Genomic DNA, 25,111 nt, shown 5'->3' on the forward strand with positions numbered 1-25,111 from the left:
GTATGAAAGGATGTATTTCAGGCAATATTTATTCATACAAATAAACTTGTCAACTTTATTTGAGAAAATGTAAGAACAAACTTGCATTATAGCAGTTATTTTAAATTTAATAATGTTATTTAATTTAATAATAACAATAATAGATGACATTGACTTAGTACTTATTGGTACCATGCACCATTTTAAGCTCTTAATGTATATTATCATCATTAATTGTCACAAGTTACTGGAGAGATCCTGTTGTTATCTGTATTTTATAAGTGACAGAATGAAGTAGAGTTTAAATAAGTGTCCAGGTCCATTTGATTAATGAGCAGCAACCAGAATTAGAGTCTCAAATATGATAAATAGTGCTCTGATACCTTTTACTTTATTCATAATTATCTACATACATATGCATATATAGTGTGTGTGTGTGTGTGTGTGTGTATATATATATATATATATATATATATATATATATGTATATATATATCCATATATTATTTTATTTTTTGTGGCACTAATGATAGAATCCAGGGAGTGCTTTTCCCCTGAACTACAGTTTTTTCTTTTCTTTTTTTTTCCTTTATTTTTCTTTTCCTTTCTTTTCTTTTCTTTTCTGAGACAGAATCTTGTTAATTGATTAGGGCCTTGCTAAGTTGCTGAGGCTGGCCTCAAACTTGTGATCTTCCAGAGTAGCCACCATGCCTGGCCCTGACAACTCATTTTAATGTGCTGTAGTCAAGTAGACAAGAATAGATTTCATTTTCTAAAGAACAATTTATCAACTTTTAAAAATTTCTCCATTTAGACGTATATTTGACATTTCTAATTTTCTCTCATCTTCTCAACCTGCTGCTGCTCCTCCATTTTCACCTGTATAGAGGTTCCTGTCAGCAGGACTTTCAAAATATGTCTGGAATCTGACCACATTTTCACCTCAATACTACCACCCTGGTTTGAAACTTCATAATGTTTCACTAGACTTTTGACATATGTGTCTTTATGTTTCTGTCTTTGCTTCCTTACACCATATCTTCTACACATCAATCACGGTGTTGTTTTTGAAACAAGCAGAACACATCACCTTGTCCTCAGAATACTACAGTGAATTCCTAGTTGCCTCTGGGGAAAAGCCAAAGTCCTTCATCATGGCCTGCATCAAACTCTTGCATGACACCCTCCCACACAGACACACCTCTGACCTCAGCACCTGTGTGTTAGCTCTATGCCAGACACACTGCTTCTCACCCAGGTTGAGTGTACTCTTGCCTCTTAGGACCTTTGTACTTGCCACTCCTTTGTCTTCTATCTGATCTTCCCCAGTCACCTCATGGCCTGCTCTATTTGTTTTATTCTGATTTTCCCTTTAAAATTCACTTTATTGGTGATATCATTCCCAAGCACCTTCTACCTGCCTTCTGAACCTGTTTTTCAGAGCACTTATCACTTTCTTACACCCATGTTTACCTATTTGTTTTACATTAGTAAGTCTTCCTACACTTGAACACATGTTTTGTGAGATGAGGCACATGCATTTCATTGCCTGCTGTCTTCTAGTATTGTACAGTATTTTGCACAGTGTGCAAAATGGACACATATTTACTGGAAGAACGATAAATCCATCACTGACAGCTCTCTTCCTATCTTCAACATTCTGTGGATTAAAGGAGGTACATACAAAGGAGTAGAACACAAGTTTGATCCTACTGCAGGCTCCAGACATCTGACTGATCAGGCAGGTGGTCTCTTCCTCGTGTATCCCACGTGCTTGGTCAGAGAGGATAAGAACTTAACTTTGATCAAAAACATACACAAAAACTTCTTAGCATTTCTTTGGTGCCTGTGTGAAGACTATGGGTCATCACAGGTCCAAAGTTTGACTTTCCATTTATTTTGCAATTATAGATACATGGGCTTATCCTTTACCAAGAGAGGATTTGGTTCAGGAGACTGATTCAGAACCAACACACTGATGGACTGATACCAGAAACCATTTATTACTGCAACAAGCATTTACGTAGTTTCTTAAATATGTCAGAATATGCTAGTCACAGGGAATACAGATGTCTTAAATTAGGACCAGTTTTCAAGGAACACATTACCTTGTGGGCACTACCATGTTGACTGCTCAGTGTGTTGTCCCACTTGTATGAGACTTCACATTAGAAGACAAAGCATATACATATATAATATATGTGTTTTATAATACACACACACACACACACACACACACAGCAAGGGTAAAGGAATGTGTCCAACTTTTCTACCAAGTGAGCAAGAATGTTCATTGGAATTGATTAAGGAACATAAGGAGAACAGCAAATTTACTTTTTCTTTCTTTCTTTTTGTTTTGGTATGCAGGATTGAACCTAGGGCACTTGACCACTGAGACACATCACAGCCCTATTTTGTATTTTATTTATTTAGAGGGTCTTGCTGAGTTGCTTAGGGCCTCACTTACTTTCTGAGGCTGACTTTAAACTCATGATTCTCCTGCCTTAACCTCCCAAGCCACTGGGATTATAGGCATGTGACACCACATGTGCCACCATGACCAGGACAACAGCAAATTCTTGATTTCCATTTTACCTTTTTTATTTTTGCTTTTGGTCATTTAATAAAAATATTTATCTTTTTTATTAAATATTAATCTTTATCTTATTCCAAGTATATTACAAGATTCGGTTTTTTGCTCTTCTTTGTTTTTTGCACTGGTTATATTCGAGGAATGTTTCCATGGTACTCTTTGGCTGGAAATTTGACATAATTTCTGATTTTCTGTATATGGTTATATATCCAACAATAAGATATGTTATTTCCAAGATAGTTAAACTTACTCAAAGCTTACTGTCAGCAGGACTTTCAAAATATGTCTGGAATCTGACCACATTTTGAGTTTCACATTTTTATTTCATTTGATAACTTTTACTATGCCCTTTCCTTAAAATATAAGGAAACTAAATAAAGTCCCTTCCTCTGGGGCTCTTGAATCCTGAGCAACTGCATTTTGAACTTAGGATGAATAGGGTTTCTGTAGTAGAGACTGGTGTAGGTAGCATTCTCAGAAAGGAAACTCTTAGCTCCCTAGTGTTAGAAAGGGTAAGTCCCTTAGGGAACAGCTTTAAGCTCTGTTTGTGTAAAGTAAAATTGAGCTTGTCAGTTAAATCTTCTGGACCAAAGAAGGCCTTGGAATCCTGGCTCCTGTGTTGTTGTTTATGTATTAAATAAACAATGAGAAGCTCCATGAGGGTGAGTGATAACAACAGAGCTAAAGAACAAAACACTGAAATAGGGCCTAGGGTGTAGCTCAGTGGTAGAGCTAGGCATGTGGAAAGCCCTAGATAATATCCCCAGTAACAACAAACAAACAAACACAAAATATCTAAATATCCTTCTCTACGGGCTGTATATGATGAGACAGCATGTACATATAATGTGATCCTATTCACCAGTTAAGCAATTAAATTCACATATATGTAAAAATATATAAATATATACAATAGGTAAATCCATGTATATGTATGTATGTATATGCATATAAATATGTATGTACAAATATATGTATATATATTTTATTTAACATTAGTCAATCTTCCCATTTTGAACATAAGCTCAAATGGGAATATCTCATATATATCACAAATATGTACATATGACAGAGAAATATATCATTATTGATCTAGTGTAGATTTGCTAAACCAATTAATGAGAAAACCAGCAGAAGTGCAAAGCTATTTCAAAAAAGCATAGTAGTAACCTATAGTCACTGAAAGAAAGAATGCAAGCTTACGATTACTGCACAGCTGAACTGGTTATGGCTCTAGATAATAACACCCTAACCCTTCAGAATCATGTGCTTTGTCATCAGTTTTCCACAGTGAAATACTTAGTCCAGACTTTACTGTGAATACTTTAGCTTCTTTTGCCATATAAGATCTCTGTTAGGTATCCTTCATATTTTGTTTTGCTCTGCCTTTTTAAAAAATGTGTTTTAATTACATAAAAACCATTCTCATGCTCATGGGCTATATCAAAATTGGCTGCTGATCTAATTTGGCCTCATAGGTCATAGTTTGCTAACTCCTGCTGAAAGCCTAATCAATAGTAAATTTTTAAAAAAAGGTAGATATTGTAGAGAATTAGATAATTCCTGGTTAAGCCAGTCACACAATATTCCATTATGACATTCAAAAGACATATATTTGTTCTTTTCCTACTTGCAGGTTTTAGAAACACACACACACACACACACACACACACATTATATTCTTTAATAGAGTTGTCTGATCTATGAAAATATTTACTAGGTGTGCATGGCTCTAATCAAGTTAATCAGCTAATTGGGGAAGGCAATGCTATTTAAATGATTGCAGAATCAAAGGTATTATTTCAAGTTGTTCAGTTCTATAAAGGACAGGTGGGCAGCGTGGCGCCAGCTTTGGAAGGCCACAGGTGACTTTCTCAAAGAAGTAATGTTTAAAATAAGCTCTGAAGAACTGGGGGTTAACCTAGAGGGGAGGAAAGAGAATACCAAACCAAAGGACTAGCAGGAGAGATATGGCTTGTTGCAAGAGGACTGAGATACCTGTCTGAAAGAAGACCCTTTGTTGTTGGAAGGAACTGGAAGGGACAGAGGGAGGGATGACTTGAAGGAAGTGGTAGAGGGAGGGCCTTGGGGCTGGGGTGACCACACTAACCTCTTTTCCAGGGGATGTCCTGGTTTACTGGCATGAAAATTAGTTAGCCTCTTTCACTGTCAAAGTGTCCCAGTTTGGATGATAAATTATATGATAAGTGGGTCAGGTTAAGGAACTTGCTCCTTAACATAAAATCAATAGGAATCATTGAAGAATTTTATGTTGGGTGAATGTGATGCAGTCAGGTTTGCAATTTGAAAGGACAGGTTGCCTTGTGCCTAATGGATTTGAAGCAGGCCACGGAGAATTCTAAATGTTTGTTTCCCGGTCACTTTGTTTTACAGGTTAAATCATTTGTTAAATTTTCACAATAGCAAGTTTTAGAAAAGAAAAATCAGGCAACTATGCTTTCTGGATTCGTTGGGTCTTTGGATTAAGACAATGAAGACATATTCTAGTTCATTTAGTTAAACCCTATGGCTTGTTTGCCACATAGTCATGTTGTGTTGTATTCTGATAGGAGTGGATAGTGAGGAGATCATCCAATGAAACCATTGGAATATGCCTTAGCTGCAAATTCAATAATTTAGAATACAGAATTACAAACTTAGTAAAGGATATTGTCCCAGAGAGTCATGGAGGGCAAATCATGATTAACTTGTTCACAGTAGTACTCCAGAAAATTTGCTGTATGACTAAAAGTATGGGACACCCAATAACTATTTCTTAAGGACATTGTGCTCTTTCTTAAAAATCTTAGGTACAGCCATATGCAGTGGTGCACACCTGTAATCCCAGTGACTCTGGAGGCTAAAGCAGAAGAATTGGAGTTCAAAGCCAGACTCAACAGTTTAGCAAGGCCCTAAGCAACTTGTTGAGACCCTGTCACTAAATAAAAAATAAAAAGTGTTGGGGATGTAGTTCAGTGGTTAAGCACCTGGGTTCAATCCCTGGTACAAAAACAAACAAACAAAAAATCTTAAGTATAATGATTCATAAAGCTCCTTAACATTTATCCCATTGGCTTAGAACCTCTAAATGAAGACTCTATTCAAGGCTATAGAACTAAAATATTTACCTATAACATTAAAACATATTTTCTATTAGTGATTTCTTTGGTTTGTTTTGTTTTTGATCAGGATTTTTAGAAAGTTTGACAAATATTTTGCTTAGGATTATTTTGGCAAAAATCAGTTTCCATCAAAAAAGAGTTAATGTCATATAGCTGCTTTTATTGAGAACAAATTAAAATGTACCTTCTATATTCCTTTTTTTCTTCTTTTAGCATCCATATTTGGCAAATAAAAATCAGGAAGAAAAACTTAAATAAAATGAACAGTCAAATTCAGCATGAAGATAATAAAATCTTTATAGTATGAATGAATAAAATCAGAGTAATTATTGTCCTATAACTTAGATGCTATAAACATAGGATGTATGTATAAAGATTTAAAATCACAATAGCACTTTAATAAGGTGTAGACCTTCTCTGGAATATTATAATAATGACAGAAATGACATTATATTATAAATGACAATATTATAAAATGACAGAAACTCATATTCCTTAAATTGGTCTTTAAAAATTAATGTAGTTATTTAAAACATGTCTCTTCTAGAAAAGAGAAATAAATGTGAAAACTTATCAAATATGAGCAAATTTTTAATAATTGGAAGAACCATTGGGTAAAACCTAAATGGTGAAAAAATTGCCAACTTTTGGTGCCTTTTAGGTTGTTCCCTGTAATTACGAAATAATAAATCAAATGTTATAATACTTACAAACTGCTCTCTGCTGACTTAAGGGACTCTGGCTTAGTCCATTTTGTGCTGCTAGAATATAATACCTGAGACTGGGTGATTCGTATAGTCAGAAACTTACTGGCTCTTGATTCTGGAGGCCGGGAAGCCCAATATGGAGGGGCCAGAATCTAATAACGACTTTTTTATCACAACATCCTGTGGCAGAAAGACAAGGGGCGTGTGATGAAGCAGAGAGGCAGAGGCTGAACTCTACCTGTCATAAGGAACCCACTCCTGTGAAAATGGCCAAAATCCATTCACCCCACCCTTGTGGCCTAAATCACCTCTCACTGGGCCTAGGTGGGCCTCCCAGCACTGTTTCACTGAGGATTGAGTTTCCAACATGTGCTTTTGAGGAGGACCTGTTCAAACCATAGCATCTCGGGATGTTCATTACTTCTATTTGTGCAGAGTGCAGTCTGGCTTTCCCTCGTGTGTGCTGCTGTACCTGTAATACTGGAAACCATTGGCTGTTTACTCTTTCCTGTGCATTCCACTGAGCCTGGTGTGGGTAGATGTTTTTTTGTACTTCACTGCTTTTATAAAACTACTTTTATCACATCCTCCCTCAACTTCCTTTATTTCCATTCTTTTACTACCCCATCTCTGCAACACATTTTCTCAAATTATAACAACCTACACTTTAGTGCATCAGTGTTCTATCATTTTCTTGGTACATCCCCTCATTTTTTTATTATACAGCAAATCAGCCTACTAACTTTTCTTCTCTGTCTCTCTGCCATTGTTCCTTATGGTTGGAATTAGCCATATTGATTATTCATTACACTATGTCCCTCTGACAATCCTCTTTTCTCAGCAGGCCTGTCTGTCTACTCCAGGGTCAACAAACTTTTCTGCAAAAGCAAAGTAATAAGTATATTAAGTATTCTGGCCATAAGTCTTTGTTGCAAATGCCAAACACTGCAGTCCTAGCTTGAAAGCAGTCATATATAATGCATATACAAATGGATGTGGCGGTGTTCCAAAAAAACTTTATAAAATTTGGTGCTCTGAACAGCTGAGCAGGGACTTGAAGGAGATGAGACTGGAAGGCATGTGAACATCTGGGGAAAAGAGTTCCAGGGAGAAGAAATGGCAAGTGTAAAGACTGAGGCAGGTGTTCACCTGGAGTTTTCCAAATACAGCCCAGAAAGCCAACATAATAGGAGCACAGTGGATCAGGCAAAGAACAGTAATAGGAGAGGCCAAGGAGAAAATGGAGGAAGGGATATTTTAGGTCAGGAATGGAATTTTGGCTTTTACTCAGAGGCAGTGGAGAGTCAGTCATTGGAGGGTTTTGAGCAGAAGGACAATAATCAGATTTTAAGTTTTAATAAGATTGTCTGGACATTGTCAGAAACACAATGAGAGGGCTTTGGATTTAAAAAAAATTAAAATAATATAGGAGATGCCTGAAATATGTCACAGACCAGGCTGGCAACAGGGGAAGAGAGGAAAAGTGAGCAAAGTGAGCAGGCCAGTAACGGTGGAAAAAGTGAAAAATGGCTAGATTATACATATGTGTATATATTTATATATATATTATATCCATACATAATTGTGTTCATGAACTATGTATTTTCCCTCTAATACATATTTTGAAGAATTTGCCTTCAGTTCGGACTTTGCTCTTACAGAAAGGAGTCAAGAATTGCTCTGAGCCTTTTATCCTGACCATCTGGAAACATAGAAGACTACGGGTAGAACAGATTTGGGGGCAGGGAAGGATGACAAGTTCTTTGGGCTTGCTTGGTTCAAGATGTCTGTGAGATAATCAGATACAACTATGAGATAATCAATGTTTGTGATATCTGAACTCATTAAAACTTGCTTAATTTCATGATAAATGGACAATCGTTGTTTACTTTAAAAAGAAAAATCATCAGCCTAGGCTGAACTAATTCTTACAACCGAAAATGCAATACCAGGTACCCAATGGATGCAGTCCTGTGTGAGAGTGCCTGTGACTGTATTTAACACTAGTGTTTATTATTGCAGTGGTGTCTATTCATGAGTAACTTTCGTGTTTTTTCTGATTGTAAGTCTTAAGATTACAGAGGGTTTTTTTTTTCCTGTGTGCTCCATTTGCATAAATTATCCAGAGGAATAAACTGATGTTTTAAAATACTTTCAGCTTAAAAATTTAGTGAAAAATTGTTACTATAATAAAATGAATTTTTAATATAATATAATGTGATTACTATCTACAGATTTACATCTCATTTCTTATTATTTTAGTAGAATTTTAAACACATTTTCCTGCTTATAGAATAAATCTAGTTTGGAAAACAATGATTCTGCATGAAATGAATTTTTAGAAAAGGGTTTGAAAGATGTGAGGATTTGGGCTGGTGGATCTCTAGGGAAAATTCATTTGTATTAAGATAACATGTTAGTTGCAAAGAAGGGATGATCTAATAAGTTTTCCATTCAATCTATTCTCTAAGGGCTGGGTCAGAAAAGCAACTCATTTGCTCAGTTAATGTTTTAAAGAATTGGCAAGATAAATATTCTAAGTTTTCTAATTATTCATTTAAAACAATTCCAAAATAAAACGAGGTCTGTTTTAAACTTTAACTTGTTGAAATGTTGAATAGGGAAAAATCTCACACTTAGGAGATCATATCAAATTTGAATTGATAATAACTGTACGCTTTCTTTTTTGTGTTGCTTATTAGCCATATCATTTACTAATATAAAAAGGTAGGAACTTTAAATTATAAGGACTAAATAGGAGCTCCTTAAAGCATCCTCTAATTCAGTGCTTAGTTTTTACTATGACATGGAGTAAAATTAAAAAAAAAAATTATATCATGACTGAGTGCAAATTTTGTGTGTGTCTCAAAGTTTCACAAAATAATTTCCTTTCATATGAAATACACATCATTGCATTCTATTTTTTTTCTTTCTCTTAAAAGTTTGTTCTACTTTTCATTGAAGTAACATCTTTTTATCAGCAAGAGATTTGCCACTTCAGGAATACCTTTACATTTCTTTGTAGTACTGTCTGTTTCTCTTATTTCTCTCATACTCATTGAAACTTCTGATTATGTTTAGAAAGTATGGTAAGATAGACGAAGACAGCAGTCTCTTTCTTTTTGAGTATTTTTTATTAATTTTCTTTATTTATATATGACAGCAGAATGCATTACAATTCTTATTACACATAGAGCACAATTTTTCATAACTCTGGTTATATACAAAGTATATTCACACCAATTTGTGTCTTCATACATTTTACTTTGGATAATAATGTCCATTGCATTCCAACATCATTTCTAATTTCATACCCCCTCCCTTCCTTTCCTACCCCTCTGCTCTATCTAGAGTTCATCTATTGCTCCCATGCTCCCCGTCCCTACCCCACTATGAATCAGCCTCCTTATATCAGAGAAAACATTCAGCATTTGTTTTTTGGGGGGAATAGCTAACTTCACTTAGCATTATTTTCTCTAACTCCATCCACTTACCTGCAAATGCCATGATTTTATTCTCTTTTATTGCTGAGTAATATTCCATTGTGTATATGTGCCACATTTTTTAAAATCCATTCATCTATTGAAGGGCATTTAGATTGGTTCCACAGTTTATTTATTGTGAATTGTGCTGTTATAAACATTGATGTGGCTGTGTCCCTGTGGTATGTTGTTTTTAAGTCCTTCTTTTTGAGTATTTTTGCTGCTAATGATATCCAGGAGTGATGGTTGGCTTATTATAAATATTAGAAGATTTAATAAGAAAAAGTTAAGACAAGAAAAAAGGAAGAGAGTTGGAACCACCAATAGAAATATGTAAAACAAATGATATTGATGGAAACTATATAAGGGAAGATTTTTCTAAATAAACAACACTTGAATTGAGTGCTAGCTTTTCCAAGGAATGAAGTCACTTTTCCAAAAAGCAAATTAAAAGTCATATGGAGGGCTGAGAATATAGCTCAGATGGTAGAGTGCTTGCCTCACATGCATAATGCCCTGGGTTCAATCCCCAGCATCACAAAAAAAAAAAAAAAAAAAAAAAGTCAAATGGACTCATGCAATTAAAAGATGTAACAAAATAATCTAAAATTATTTTTCAAAGAAAATGAACATTTCATATATTACTGTCTAGAATTTAATTTCTTCTTGTATAAATGTTTTTATTTAAAATGATCAGAAAAAAGTTTTAAATGGATTATTTATTTTCTATTTCTTTATCCATCTGAGATTTTATATGTAGTTAGGACATTTTTATTCCATAATAAAGAATCGACTATTCTCTCCTGTTGTTTGTTCTGTCATGTGATTAGTGTGGCTGATAACCATATCTCTGCACGTTCCACCCTCTACTTAGGTTGAAATTCTCCCAAGTCAAAGATATTTTGACCAGCCAGAAGTCCTGTTGAATGATCAGCTTTGTAACTAGCTTTGGCCTACCAGAAAACATTACAGTTTCTCTTAGTCCGCTCTGAATGTTGCTAACCTGATCCTATAGATCTTACAGATATAAGAAACTACTGTAAACTTGGGTTTGAATCTTGAATCTGGAAGAGGGTGGGAAAACTAGAGTTGATTTGCTATGACCTTCGAGACTGATCTGCGATCCCATGACATTTTTTGTGTGTGTATTTTTAGAATAGTTTTAAAATTAATATGGGTGGTGTTCTTCATCAAGTTTTTACATAATAATTAGAACTGATTATTTCAAAAAGAATTTAATTTTCATTGCTTGATGTTAAGTATAAATAGTGAATTGCTTTTAAATATAATGTTAGGTAATATTAAGTTAAAAAGTAGATTTTCTTATCCCTATAGGGGATATATTTGAATTTTTGTTAAAATAAATTTTCAGTTTCTAGGTAATGAGTTTATTTGACTCTTATTAATGGGGCGTATTGCTAAATAGTCTGTCAAAAATATGTACCTTTTATGTAGCTTTTAGAAGTGTGTTCAAATATCTAAAATTAGAATAGACTGGCTCTGTGCCTGAACAGTTTGTTTTCCTTAGCCAGCTAAGTCAAACTTCCACATTATATATGCCCCAATTCTAAAAGTGTCATGTTAAAAAAAAGTAAAGAAAATCAGAGTATAAATGCTATACAGGACTACTGACTTTAACAATAACAACAAAATAATATCTATATATCTATACCTATGTCTATATTTTTTCTCAATATAAAATAAAATGAACAATATACATGGATTTATATTTCAAAGAAACAAATTGCATATCTTTTTCAAATGTACTTAAATTAATATATTTTTATTGGAATGACAAAAATAAACGGCATTATTTTAGTTACTGTCTTGTGCTATAGGAAGTAGAACTTAAGGAAAACAAAGCTCATATGCAAATTTGACTTCAGTATTCTTCGAGTATTAGGATTCTGAATTTGGTCTTCAGTGCTTCTGTGTTATCTGTTTGAAGTTTTCTCTCTAGCTTTGTCCCAGAAGACCTGGTAGTAAATGGTTGAACTGGAGCTTTTTCCCTAGAATGCTGCCATTTGACTGTTAAAACATTTTAAAGCTTGCGTAATTTTAAAAAATTTACAAATGGACTCAATGTTGGCATTCCTATTTGGGGGAAGGCTTGGCGTATTACATGACCTAACTTGGCCAGTGCCTGCTCTAGCTGTGAATGATAATTAACTACTGATGGGAATATAAAAAGGATCTGACTTACAAGCTGTCAGTTTTATATCCCAGTATGTGAACCAGATCCAACTACCTCTATCCTTACAACACAGCACATAGCTAAAAATGCAAAATCTGCCTAATTTATAACCAGAACTGTTGCTCAGAGCTGACAAACAGTGATTATGAGGATGCAATACAATCTGTTCTCTATGAATTAATTTATTAGTATCATGATAACATTGACAGCACTGTCCCACCACGTTTAGTTTTGGAGAATTATACTAATTCTTTCATACTTTCTAAGCCAAACTCGTTCTTTTTCTGCTGAAAACTGCTCATGATATGGAAAGAATTATTTGAGGGCAGCTTGATGAGTTCATATTTCAGAATAAGTCTTTGTTGTTTATCAATTGTTGCCTAACAATTTCCACCCCCCACTCAGTGACTTCAGTCAACATCAGTGTATTATTTGCAGCAATTCTAGGGAGTTCAATCAGATGGTTTTTCTACTCAGGTCTCTCCTGCTCTTGGAGTCTGTTGTGAACTCTGCTAGTGATGGAAAATCAGTATCAGTACAACATCTCATCCTCCAAGGTCTCTCTCCATTTGGCCTCTTGTCTTTCAGTAATCTAACCTGAACTTCTTTATTTTTTAATGAACTCCTTTTTAAAAATTATAATTGCTAATGAATATTAATTGTACAAATTAAGAGGCTTCCCTGTGACATTTCCATATATGAATATATTCCGCATTGATTGTATCCCCCTCCCTCCTACCCTTATTTCTCTTTCTCCCTTAAACCCTTCCCCTTTCCTAATAGTCCCTCTCTTCTGACTTCAGGTCATTTTATTTATTTATTTTATTCATTTATTTGTTTATTTTCGTATATGATATAGAAAACATGTGATAATTGTCTTTCTGTGTCTGGTTTATTTTGCTTACCATCATTACTGTCTATTTTCCTGAAAATCACATGATTTCATTTTTCTTTATGGCTGAATAATTCTCCAACATGTATATATACTATGTTTTCTTTATCCATTAATCTGTTAATGGGCATCTAGGCTGATTCCATGACTTAGCTGCTGTGACTAGTACCTGAATAAACATGCAAATATCTATTATATGCTGATTTTATTTTCTTTGATTATATGTAATCAAATCAGGACTATTATCATTACTTCTATTTTTAGATTTTTGAGGAACCTCCATACTGTTTTCCAAAGTGGCTGTACTAATTTACATTCCCACTAGCAGTGTATAAGGGTTCATTTTCCCCCACAGACTCAACAGCACTTGTTTTTTTTTTAATACAAGCTGGAATAAATTTTGATTTGAATTTACCTGATTGTTGTAAAGATTTTAAGCACTTTTTCATCTATTCATCGGCAATTTGTACTTCCCCCTTTGACAAGTGTAAGTTCTTTTCTTTTGCCCATTTATTGATTGGAATACTTGTTCTTTTGTTGTTAATTTTTTTGAGTTCTTTATATATTCTGGATATTAAGCCTATCAGGTTAATAGCTGGCAAGAATTTTCTCCCATTCTGTATATTGTTTCGTCACTCTGTTAATTATTTCTTTTGCTGTGCAGAAGCTGTATATATATTACCATCATTACTGTCTATTTTCCTAAAAATCACATGATTTCATTCTTCTTTATGGCTGAATAATTCTCCAACATGTATATATACTATGTTTTCTTAACAAATCTTTGTTGTAAAGATTTTAAGCACTTTTTCATCTGTTCATTTGTACATCGGCAATTTGTACTTCCCCCTTTGACATATATTATATAAAATTTTATTTTATTTATTTATTTTATGTGGTGCTGAGGATTAAACCTAGTGCCTCATACGTGCTAGGTAAACGCTCTACCACTGAACCACAACTCCAGCCCCTGTGCAGAAACTGTTTAATTTGATGTAATCTCATTCATTAATTCTCTCTTTTATTTCCTGAGCTATTGGATTCAATTCAGGAAATGGTTTGCCCATGCTTGTATTTTAAAGTATTTCTTCTTTGTTTTCCTCTAATACTTTCAAAGTTTTTGGTCTTACATTAAGGTCTTTGATACACTTTAAGTTGATTTTTTATACAGGGTGAGAGATAGGATCTATTTTCAGTTTTTTACATATGGATAGCCAGTCATTCTAGTACTATTTATGGAAGAGGCTGTCTTTTTCCCAATACATATTTTTGGTAACTTTTTTGAGAGTCTGATGGCTAGAGAGGGCCTAGGTTTACTTCTGGGACCTTGATTCTATTACACTGATCTGTGTGTTGGTTTTATGCCTGTACCATGGAAGAGTATAGAAGTGCTACTGAAACATGTGACTTTGTATCCTTTCAGCCTTTTGAAAGATAATAAGATAATAAATCCCCATAAAAGAATATACTATAACAACTTCCCCTTTTCTCCTCCTCCTCCTCCTCCTCCTCCTCCTTCTCGTTCTCGTTCTCCTTCTTTCTAAAGGAGTGCTAAAGATTGAACTCTACCACAGAGCTATGCCCCCAGCCCTTGTTCATTTCTTTTTTGACAAGATTGTTCTTAATATGTGTCATAAAAATGGATAAGATGTTCCCAGCACGGTGGCACACGCCTGTAATCTCAACTGCTTGGGAGGCTGAGACAGGAGGATTGCGAGTTCAAAGCCAGTCTCAGCAAAGCCGAGGTGTTAAGCAATTCAGTGAGACCCTGTCTCTAAATAAAATACAAAACAGGGCTGGAGATGTGCCCCTGAGTTCAATCCCTGGTACCAAAAACCAAACAAACAGACAAACAAATGTATAAGATGTGCCTAATAAGCAGTTTTGACATGTCTCTTTTAGAGTTTAATTATCCTACTCTTTTCCCTCTTCTCTTTGGCTCACACATTTCCACTTTCTATCAAACATTGTTTCATTCCGAAACCTCCCTCTCCTTAAACGCACATACACACACACTTCTTTTCTCATGCTATCATAATATCTATGATAAAGCAATGTTAATTTTTGGAAATGAAAATAATTTATTTAAAATGTATGATATTTTATATGTTGTGTAAGTTTTCAAGATTCTTTGACATATTAAGATTTTTAGTATATTAAATGCCCTATCAGAAAAAAAAAAAGCTGAGTTTTTGGGAATTCTCATACTTCTAATATGAAGTGGAAAAATTAAAATTTTTGAGGGATTTAGGAAGTATATAGAAAGACAAATGTGACTATTCCTGACTCTACTTTTGACCTTGTCTCTATGTCCTCAAAATTATAATATCACGTTTTAAATGGACACTCAGAATGGATTTCCCATTTTGTGAAATAGTTTTTTTTCTGGGCACTGCTTTTCTTGCTGTAGTCACAATACTATTTTCTCTCTTTTTTTGAGCTTTCCATGTTACTTACCTTGACAAACCAGTTCATATGCCAGAAGGTATTTGGAGAGTAGTTTGCTGATGTATATATTTTAGGGCAGTCATATGTTGAGTAAGCACAAATCTGTAGAATCACCCAACTGTAGATTTTGGTCCTAATCTGACCAACTGCTAGTTGTTAACCTGGAAGTTTCTCTAATGTCTCCAAGTCTGTGTTCATTCATTTATAAAAACGTATAAGTATCCTCATGGTCCTTGTATATACTGCATAAAATAACTCTTGCAAAAATTATTTGCATTGTGCCTGACACAATAAGCACTCTAATTGTATATTGTATTATATCTTTTAACACCTTAAATGAAATTAAATATTAAAATAAAGAGGAAGCTTTTATCATATCTAAGTAAAACTTTCTTTTCTAAGATCCTGCAAGAGCCATGATCCTTTCTGTTCCCTTTTTTGTGGAGCTAATACTTAACTAAAATTGTAGTAAAATCATACAAGAACACAGGACAGGAATACAAAGCAGTGATCCTATGATAATTTAAATACCAACCAACAAATTGATAACATGCAGGAGAGGAAAGCAAGAGAATTAGGCCATGGGTCATCTGACTTTTAGAAATATTTTAACCTAATGGGCATTTTTTTCTTCCTTTCTATGTTATAAAGTTCTAAAATTTAAAATTTGAATGCTGCTTCTGTTTTGGTACCGGGAATTGAACCCAGGAAACCTAACCATTGAGCCACATCCCCAGCCCTTTTATTTTTTTTTATTTTGACTTAGAGTCTCACTAAGTTGCTGAAGCTGGTCTCAAACTTTCGATCCTTCTGCCTCAACATCCTGAGTCACTCTGATCACAAGCGTGTACTACTACACCCAGTTGAAAACTCATTTATTCTTAAACTCAGTTTTACCTTTGAGCAAACTTCACAAAAGAATGACTGCCAAGATACTTTTAGCTTGTTTTCTCAAATGCATTTCTCATTAACTTCTTTAAAACTCCTCTCCAAAAAACATCGTAGGGACGACTGTAATTAGGCTAATTGTGTGCGCCCATATGTGCAGCTTATGGAATAGCAGAGAGCAGTCATAGCAAGAACATGGCGCAATCTGCCTCCAACAGGAGCAGCTCTAGAGCTTTCAGGGCTGGCCACACAAGCAGGCTTGGGCTAACAGCTGTGATGAACAGAACGGCAGAACGTCAGCCCCATAGTTCATTTGGTGTGAAAATAAATTGACAGTTATTTATAGGGAATAATTAATGTAACATTGTAGAAAAGTAAACACATTTTGCACCCTTTGAGAAACTGTTAAAATGAAAAAAAAGGTTGGAAGATGAAGGATCTTCTTACTGACAGCAGAGGCTTGGTGAGAAACAGGTGTCAGTGACTGTGTAAAACTGTGTTGCAGAGGGTTTGGAGAGTGCATCAACTCTGACAATAGAGTGGAAGAGTTAAAAATTATACATGGAAACCAACCCATCCTCAGGGTAACTGTAAACTTGTAGAATATCTCTGTGAAGATGATATCACATAGTTTGGTTAATAATGTGAAAATTTGTGATGATCCCATGTAATTCTGTTTTGCCAGTTTCCTATGTTAAGAATAAAAAAGTTTGAAAAAAGTAGGGAGGGTAATAAGAAAGGAAGGAATAAAGGAAGTTGTAGTTGGGTGTGGTGGTGCACTGTAATCCCAACATCTTGGGAGACTTAGGCAGGTGGATCACAAGCTCAAGGCCAGCCTCAGCAACTTAGTGAGACCCTGTCTGAATTTTTTTTTTTTAAAGGTAGTAGTTCAGGGTAAAGTTCCACTGGGTTCAATCTTCTGTACTGGAAAAAAAATAATTAAATAAAGGAAAAAAGGCAAATATGTATATAATAATTCCAAGTAAGCATGAGACTGATTTTTCTACATCGGTACTATAATTTATTCATTATTAATCTCACATGCTCTAATGTCTGGTTAGACATATCAGATTATTTTGGAATGGTGTAATACAAAAGGAGTGAACTCAGACACATGGTTTGTTTTAAACCATTATCACATGAGTGCATCCATATGTGTACCTTATGGCGCCTAGTTGCTTTTGTATTATATGTTTGATCATCAGGATTGTATCTTTGAACAACTCATGACTTGATTAAACACCAATTCATTTCTAAATGCTTATCATTAATAAGTATTATTAAGCTAGTGGGAAGTTAAACTAAGATAATTTTATTTCTGATACAGACACACATTAGTACTGCTTCAAATTGCATCTGAAATATCCTGCTCATATCATCTCTACAACTTTCTGTTCTGCTGAAGCGTGTTGACACGTACCTAAAAGACCAGTGTTCTGGAGAGCTGAGAGCTGGAGGATTGCAAATTTGAGGCCTGTTTCAGTCCCATATTTTTCAACCTTTAGCGAGACCTTGTCTCAAAATAAATAAAATAAAAGGGCTAGGGATGTAACCCAGTGGTAAAGCATCCCTGAGTATACTCCCCGGTATTGAACAAACAAACAAAACAACTTTCTTATCTGAACACCTTTACTTCCACTGGAAGATATTTTTCTTCTTTGAGACAGTGGAATAAATTAAGGGAGATTTCCTTTTGTACACATGTGAATTTTACTCTTCATCTTAACGTTGGTAGCGTGGAAACCAGCCTGATTTTCTAGAATAATTGTGTGAGTTCTTTAAGTAGTCATATCATTATTTGAATTCATTCAACCATCAACTCTCTTTGGCATCTCTGAATCTGTGTCATTCAAAAAAAGCTAAGGAGTTATTAGCCATGACATGGCTTTCTTTACAATGCTAACTAATCATGAGTCCAACATATATTATCACATCAGGGCTTTTATTTTCTTCAGTAGTGTGATTTTCAGCAAAGGTAGTAGGCATCTATGATATGAGCAAATTGGAGAATGCACGCAATTCAAATTACAAGAGAACTTCTTGTATGCCAATCATTTTATTTCAGGCATATATAGGTTTATTGAGCTTGGTGAAAAACCTGGTATAGTAAACATTCAAAAGTGACTTTATGAAAGATCATCTCCTGTGTGGTGCCATGATTCATAAAATATGGTTCTCCTTTGGTAGTATTGATGAGAAGGAAATTCTGTATACTGAAGAAGGAAAAGGTGTTTGCTTTAGTTAATACAGATAAAATATGCTGCATACATGAATTCAAGGGTGATTCTATGACTAACAAGATAAGGAAGAGGAAAGTGGAGTGAGTTCACATTTCATGGCACTAAAGTGTGAGATAGAGTCTAGGTTTGAGACTGAACCTCATGGGCCACATTCCCTGTTGATGACTCCTCTCAAGTTGATGATTATAAAAACCTACATTTTACAAAGGATTATCTACAGTGTGGAGTGAAGCAAAAGTCTCTTTGTGTACCTTTGAGAAATTTCTGGAGAGGATATCAGAAAAGACTTTGTAATAGGCCATCAATGAGATCCAAAGGAGATGGAACGGGATTATAAAGAATTGAAATTGTACTAAGTGTATGAGCTTGGGAATTTACTGGGCACTATAGACTTCCTGTCTAGATGACTCTGATTTTGTGTTATAACCTAAGTGTTCTTTTGAGTACACATAATCGCTTAAATTATTAGTGTTTTAAATTCAGAAGAATGATACATTGGTTTCAGCTAGAGTTATCAGCGCAAATGAGTCTAGTTCATTGGAAAATTTATATGCATTTTAGGAACCAGTAGATTATTTCATCAGTGAAGTTCTAACTGTACACTTTTTTCAGCTAGTGACTTGGAATGAGTTTTGATGATTCGCATAGGGAAGCAATATAATAACTGTGTTCTGACAGGTTGGCTAGGAAGTACTATGTAGAAATTCCAAGACAAAAGGGAAGTAGGGAGAGGGAGACCAGTTTTTAGACTTAACAGTGATCCGACTTGCTATCCCTTCTATAATGATCAAGGCATGACTTGGCAAACACTTGGACCAGGGAATGGCAAGGAAGTGGGAGAAGTGCTAGAACTTGGTAATTTTGAATATGTGTTATAACAATCATTAACATTTATATTGTATTTACCTGGCAATATGTGGATTCTTTTATGGTATCATTTCATCACAACCATTTTAAGAAGTATAGGTTCTAATACCGTTATAAGTTAAATAATTTTCTTAAGCTCTCATAGTTAACAATTATCAGAACTTAAATTTAAACCCTGAATATGAACTCAAGCCACATGGAGGATATGGGCTTATCAGAGGCTAAAATAAAAAGTGATGTTAATATTTCTAGATAAAACACAAATGCCCATGAGGAGATTGGATTAATGTTGGTCCTTGACATAAGTATAATGCAAACTTTCTCTCTTTCCTTTTTGTCTTTTTTTTTTTTTTTTTTTTTTTTTTTAGTGAGACTTCATGACAGCATATCGGAAGAGGGCTTCCATTACTTGGTGTTTGATTTGTAAGTACTTATTTTATGGTGGGTCTTTTTTTGGGGGGGCTATTATTTTAATTGAACAAGGTTTTTATTATTATACAGTTTAAATTAATGTCTACTATAATACTTTTAAATGTTTTTCAAATAACATTCAACTCTAATTCTTTTGAAAAGAGGTGACTACCCAGTAGAATTTTATTTAAATTAATCTTCATAAGCAAAAGTTTAAAGTCTTTCCCTTTGCATTTTTCATTGTGATATCACATGTAGTTTTCGATTTTACCTTGGGGTACAAAACTAGCGGACAAGAGCAAAATTTTCAATTGATTTTTTAAAAAGTGTTTGTGGGATTTATCAAATGTAAAAGAAGAAGATTGAAGGAAGAAACTAGGATTATCAAGGTTGATTTAAGTTAATCAGAATTTTAAAACCAAGGTTATAACAATAAGGATAAAGGGAAAATATTGATTTCTGAAAGAATACGGTTAAACAGGTCACACATTTTAACTGGCTGGTAGGAATTTAATAAGAACACACTTTCTGAAAATCATTTTGTGATTCTATTTATCAAGAGATTTTTAAATGTCCATATCATTTGGCATAGTAATTTCACTTTGAGACTAGTCCGTAGAAAATATAACCTAAATCCAGGTCAAGTTTTATGCTGAAAGATGTTTATTGATTCTATCCTCTAAAGGAGGGAGGAACAGAAAAGAACTGAGACAAATTAATAACAGAAATAAGTGTATAATTATAGTACATTCGTTCAATGGACTGCTGTCTAACATTTTAATGTGATATTCGCAGGAGTTTTGGATTACAGCTAAGAAAAATTATTTCAAATAATATGAGTCTATATCAGTGTTATTTCTCTCTGGATGTGTAAAAGAGTTTTCCTTTGTCCTTGGTTTTCAGATGTTTGACTATTATGTGTCTTGGCATGCATTTCTTAGAATTTATATTTGAGTTTAACCTCTTAAATATGGGTTTATGACTGCAAAACTTTTTATTCATTGCCTTCTTGAATACTTACTTTCTCAACACAACTTCTTTGTCCTTACTTTTAAAACTCTGATGAAATGAATGTTGGATTTTTTTTTTTTTTTATTGTTGTAGTCTCATAGGTTTCAGAGGCTCTGTCCATATGTCTCTCCTGGTATACTTTCCTCTGTTTGTTCAGATTGGATCATTTATGTTGTTCTTTCTTCAAGTTTGATTGAATCGTACTTCTGTTTTTTCCCATTCTGCTATTGAACCTATCTATTCAGATTTTTTATTTCAGTTATTATATTTTTTAGTTCTATAATAATTTCCTTTTGGTTCTTCTTTGCTAATACTTTCCCCCCCCCATTTGTTTCAACTGTGTTCATGGTTGCTCATGAAAGCTATCTTTTTCTTCTTTTTTTTCTTCTTTTTTTTCAAAAATGCTAAGGATTTAACCTAGAGTCTCACACATACTAAGCAAGCACTCTCCACTGGGCAATAACCTTAGCCCTATGAAAGCATTTTTATTTGGCTGATTTAAAATCCTTGTCAGATAATTCCAATAGTATTGCCATCTTGGTTTTGTAGTCTACTGATTGTCTTCTCATTCAAATTTAGATTTCCTGGTTCTTTGAGTGATTTTGGATTATATACTGGACATTTGGGCATGATTTTATGGAATTCTATATTTAATTAAATCTTCTTTTTAGCAAGCCTTTTCTGATTCCACACCAGCAGGATTAAAGAGGTGTTACCTTATTACTGACTCATAATGGTGACACCCATGTAGTTCCCTACTCTGCTTCCACTAACACCCTTGGGGTGTGTCTCCTTATAGCAGAGGAAGTGTTTGTTTGCTTAACCACTAAGCAACATACCCAGCCCTTTTTAAATTTTTTTATTTTAAGACAGGGTTTCACTAAGTTACTCAGGGCCTTGCTAAGTTGGTGAGGCTGGATTTGAACTCTGATGATCCTCCTGTCTCAGTTTCCTGAGCCACTGTTTTTATAGGCATGCACCACCATGCCCAGCATCATTAGTTCTTAATAGATTTAATCACTCAGATATCCTTTGTTATGTAAATCAAGGGATAGTGTTGTAAACTGAGGTGTGTACTGCAGGCTGTGATGAATGTTGGATTGAAAACACTTATGCTAATTCTCACTACCTGAGTACCATAATCTGAATCTGGTTTGATCACAGCTCTGTCTGGGTAGGAACAACTATCTTTTTTATGTCATTTCCTGGGAGCATGTGAATTAGAATAACAAAGAGAGATTAACAAGATAAAGCATACTAAATTTTTATTAATATTTTTTTTTTCTGTGGGAGTTAATAGAAAAGAAGTGAAACTCAAAGAAGCAGTTAGATTCAGGGACTTATATACCCTTTTATTGGAGGAACAAACATGGACTTCAAAAGACTAAACAATAGAGAAATGCTAGATGCTGTGACGGATGCCAGTACTTCCAGCTGCTTGGGAGGATGAGGCAGGATGATCACAAGTTTGGAGCCAGCCTGGGCAACTTAGTGAGACCCTGTCTCAAAAGAAAATAAAAAGGGATGGGAATGTAGTTCAGTGGTAGAGCACTTGCCCAGCATATTGAGGCTGTCAGTTCAAATCCTAGTACAGAGAGGAAAGAAAGGAAGGAAGGAAGGAAGGAAGGAAGGAAGGGAGGGAGGGAGGGAGGGAGGAAGGGGAGGGAAGGAAGGAAGGAAGGTAGGTTGCTTTATATATAAATTCATCTTGCTATCAAATCCATGTTCTGTGAAAGTCCTCCTCACTGGTACAGGGATGTGGGGTGGGGTAGAGAGGGGATGCCTTCCTCAGAGAGAAATTTGTTTCTTGATAAGGCAGATAAGGGGCAGGCAGAGAACTCTTCAGTATCTGTTGATTCTCAGTTACCTCTAGCTCTAAATAAGTGGCATCTTTGGGGTGGCATATTCTGATTCTCTTCTGCTGCAAGAAGCACTGCAGTATTAGGTCAAATGCTCTGCCATGCCCCTTTCCTACAGTCATCAAACAATTTATATCTATCCTTTGTATTTTATGGATTTCTGTTTCTTACTAAATTAAGGGAATATTAAGAATTACATAGTAGAATGTATTTTCTTATGCATGCTTTTTCAATTTCAATATAATTGGTGAAGAACGTATAAAGAAAGCAGTTTACATGAAAGCAAAATAATACAGTGAATTATGTCTATAGCAGTGATGATTGTTTGTGGTAAGTGTGAAGAGACCTCTAAGGTTAAAATTTTACATAAAACCATGGTAATTTGAAATATATTATGTCAGGCAGCTGAATCTTTGCATCTAGAATGAAGAGCTCAGACCCCTCTTGTATTACTTTTTAGTAAAGTTTAAGATGTGGGTTTCTGTAGTTCTTTTCAAAATGCTTTGTCAGTAAATGATTAGTGACCTGGTTAAACACAGTCCAATCCAACACCCAGCCTTAGAGGCAGTTGAAGAGCAATGTTTAAAGAACTGATTTTTAACAGTTACAAAGAGAGTATAACTGATATAAATATATTATTCCTCAAAATTCTGTCATCAAGTAAGAGGACCTCTAAGTAGCTCTAGAAAAACAAATATTTTAAATATAGTTTAGAAAATGATGGTCTTAAAGAATGGAATACTCATATGGGAAAATCAGAAGACACTTAGCCAATCAGTTTCAAGATAAAGCATCTACTTGAATTCCTAAAGAAGGAATGTGCCCTGTGTTCCTCATTCTGAACTGGTTTTGGCAGTGTGGTACTTGTACATACTTTCCCCTGGAATGTCAGCTATTCTGAATCTAATGGGAAGTTCTATTTTTATTAGGTGCATTTAGTCATCTTCTAATGGAATACTTTTCACTTTGTAAAAAGCAAAACCAAGAAGGACATGAGTTCTATAGAAAAAAAATAGTTTCTTCTTCTATTTTAAAGGTATATATTTTATTCAGGTATTTCACTACCATTTCCAACTAGAAAGTGTTTGTTCTACTTTTTTTGCAAATAGAGTTGGAATCAGTGGGAAAGGCCTGCATGAAAGCAAAGACATCTTCACTGAACTGCCCTGCCTTGTTGAATCATCCTAGGGTTTATGTCTAGCGGGGGATGTGAATTTATCTGAAAACTAAGGAAAGACCAGAAAGCCCAGAAATGGAGTGAGATTATAGTCCCAAAGGAAGAAGCCTTCAGGCAAACTTTTGGCCTTTGGCAGGTGAGGCAGATCCTGTTCATTTCAAGGACTGATGAGAAATAATGCTTTGACAAGGAAATTACCTGAATATATATGTGTTGGCATGGAAAACCCATTTCCCCACTGCACATCTTAGGGTCATTGGGTGGGTCCTATAAATTAGACTGACAGAAGAAGGTTTAAAGAGAGAGAGAGAAAAAAAAAACACAGAAGTATTATTAACATGTGCATCACGTACATCACATACAGGATGTAATATACTGACCCAAAGGAGTCAGTGAGAACTTGGGCTTATCTAGCATCTTAACAAAAGAAGGATACATTTTTAGGGATGTGTCAAAACAAAGGAAAAGTTTACTTGCAGAAAATTATGGAAAGGTCACTACAAGAGGGAAACCAATAGAAGATAAGGGCTGGTGTTAGTAAGCGGTGTCCTGTAGATTCCTGTGGTGCAAGGTCTAGGTTTTCCTTAGTGATCAAAATGTGTTCTCACTAGGTGGGACAACTTGACAAATTTATGTCCTTCTTTTAGGCAGAAAGGGAAGACAGAGACTTCTCAGTATGCATTTTTTTCTCAGTTGCCTTCATCTGAAAATGATTCTTATGAAACAGTGGCATATTTTGGGGGTGGTATATTTTGCCATCCTTCACTGGTGACATGCATTTCCAGAATCTGCATGTCAGAGATCTGTACTACGTGTACATTGATTGAGTACACATAATGAAATATAGATTTATCACAGCACTCTCTAAGCAATAGGGTAAATGTATAAGAGAATGGCACAGGTTGGACTCATGTAATCTCCATAGGGAACTAATGTGGGTAGGTTAGAATAAGGTTTATTTAAAAGTGTGCTGAAAATGACAACTTAATTCTCAACCTCAAAGATACCCAGGGCTACCCATTTAACATTATCGTTTCCCTAAGTCCATTTTTCTTACATAATAGATATCTGTGGGACTAGATGAAAAATGTGTCAGACATCTTTCAAATCCTTTTTGTTTTGTGAGGCCAGGCTGCTATTCTCATCAATTTGAGGTTTCTGATAGAATTAATGGAGCTCCTGATGTCATTTCTTAAGATTTCTTAAGACTCTAAGCTATTAGAGAAAAATGCATTTATTAC

General features: G+C 34.8%; 1 protein-coding gene across 12 annotated transcripts in view; it reads left to right on the forward strand.

Moving 5' to 3' along the window:
* Camk2d (calcium/calmodulin dependent protein kinase II delta) overlaps window positions 1-25,111 on the forward strand; it is a 300,003-nt gene that overhangs the window by 136,996 nt on the left and 137,896 nt on the right. For all 12 annotated transcript variants that reach the window (XM_076864712.2, XM_076864709.2, XM_076864713.2 and 9 more), the window contains exon 4: window positions 19,781-19,835. In XM_076864712.2, coding sequence (XP_076720827.1) covers window positions 19,781-19,835 — 55 coding nt within the window. The remainder of the gene's footprint in view (window positions 1-19,780; window positions 19,836-25,111) is intronic.

The sequence above is a fragment of the Callospermophilus lateralis genome, chromosome 8 (assembly GCF_048772815.1).
Source record: "Callospermophilus lateralis isolate mCalLat2 chromosome 8, mCalLat2.hap1, whole genome shotgun sequence".
NCBI classification, from domain to species: domain Eukaryota; kingdom Metazoa; phylum Chordata; class Mammalia; order Rodentia; family Sciuridae; genus Callospermophilus; species Callospermophilus lateralis.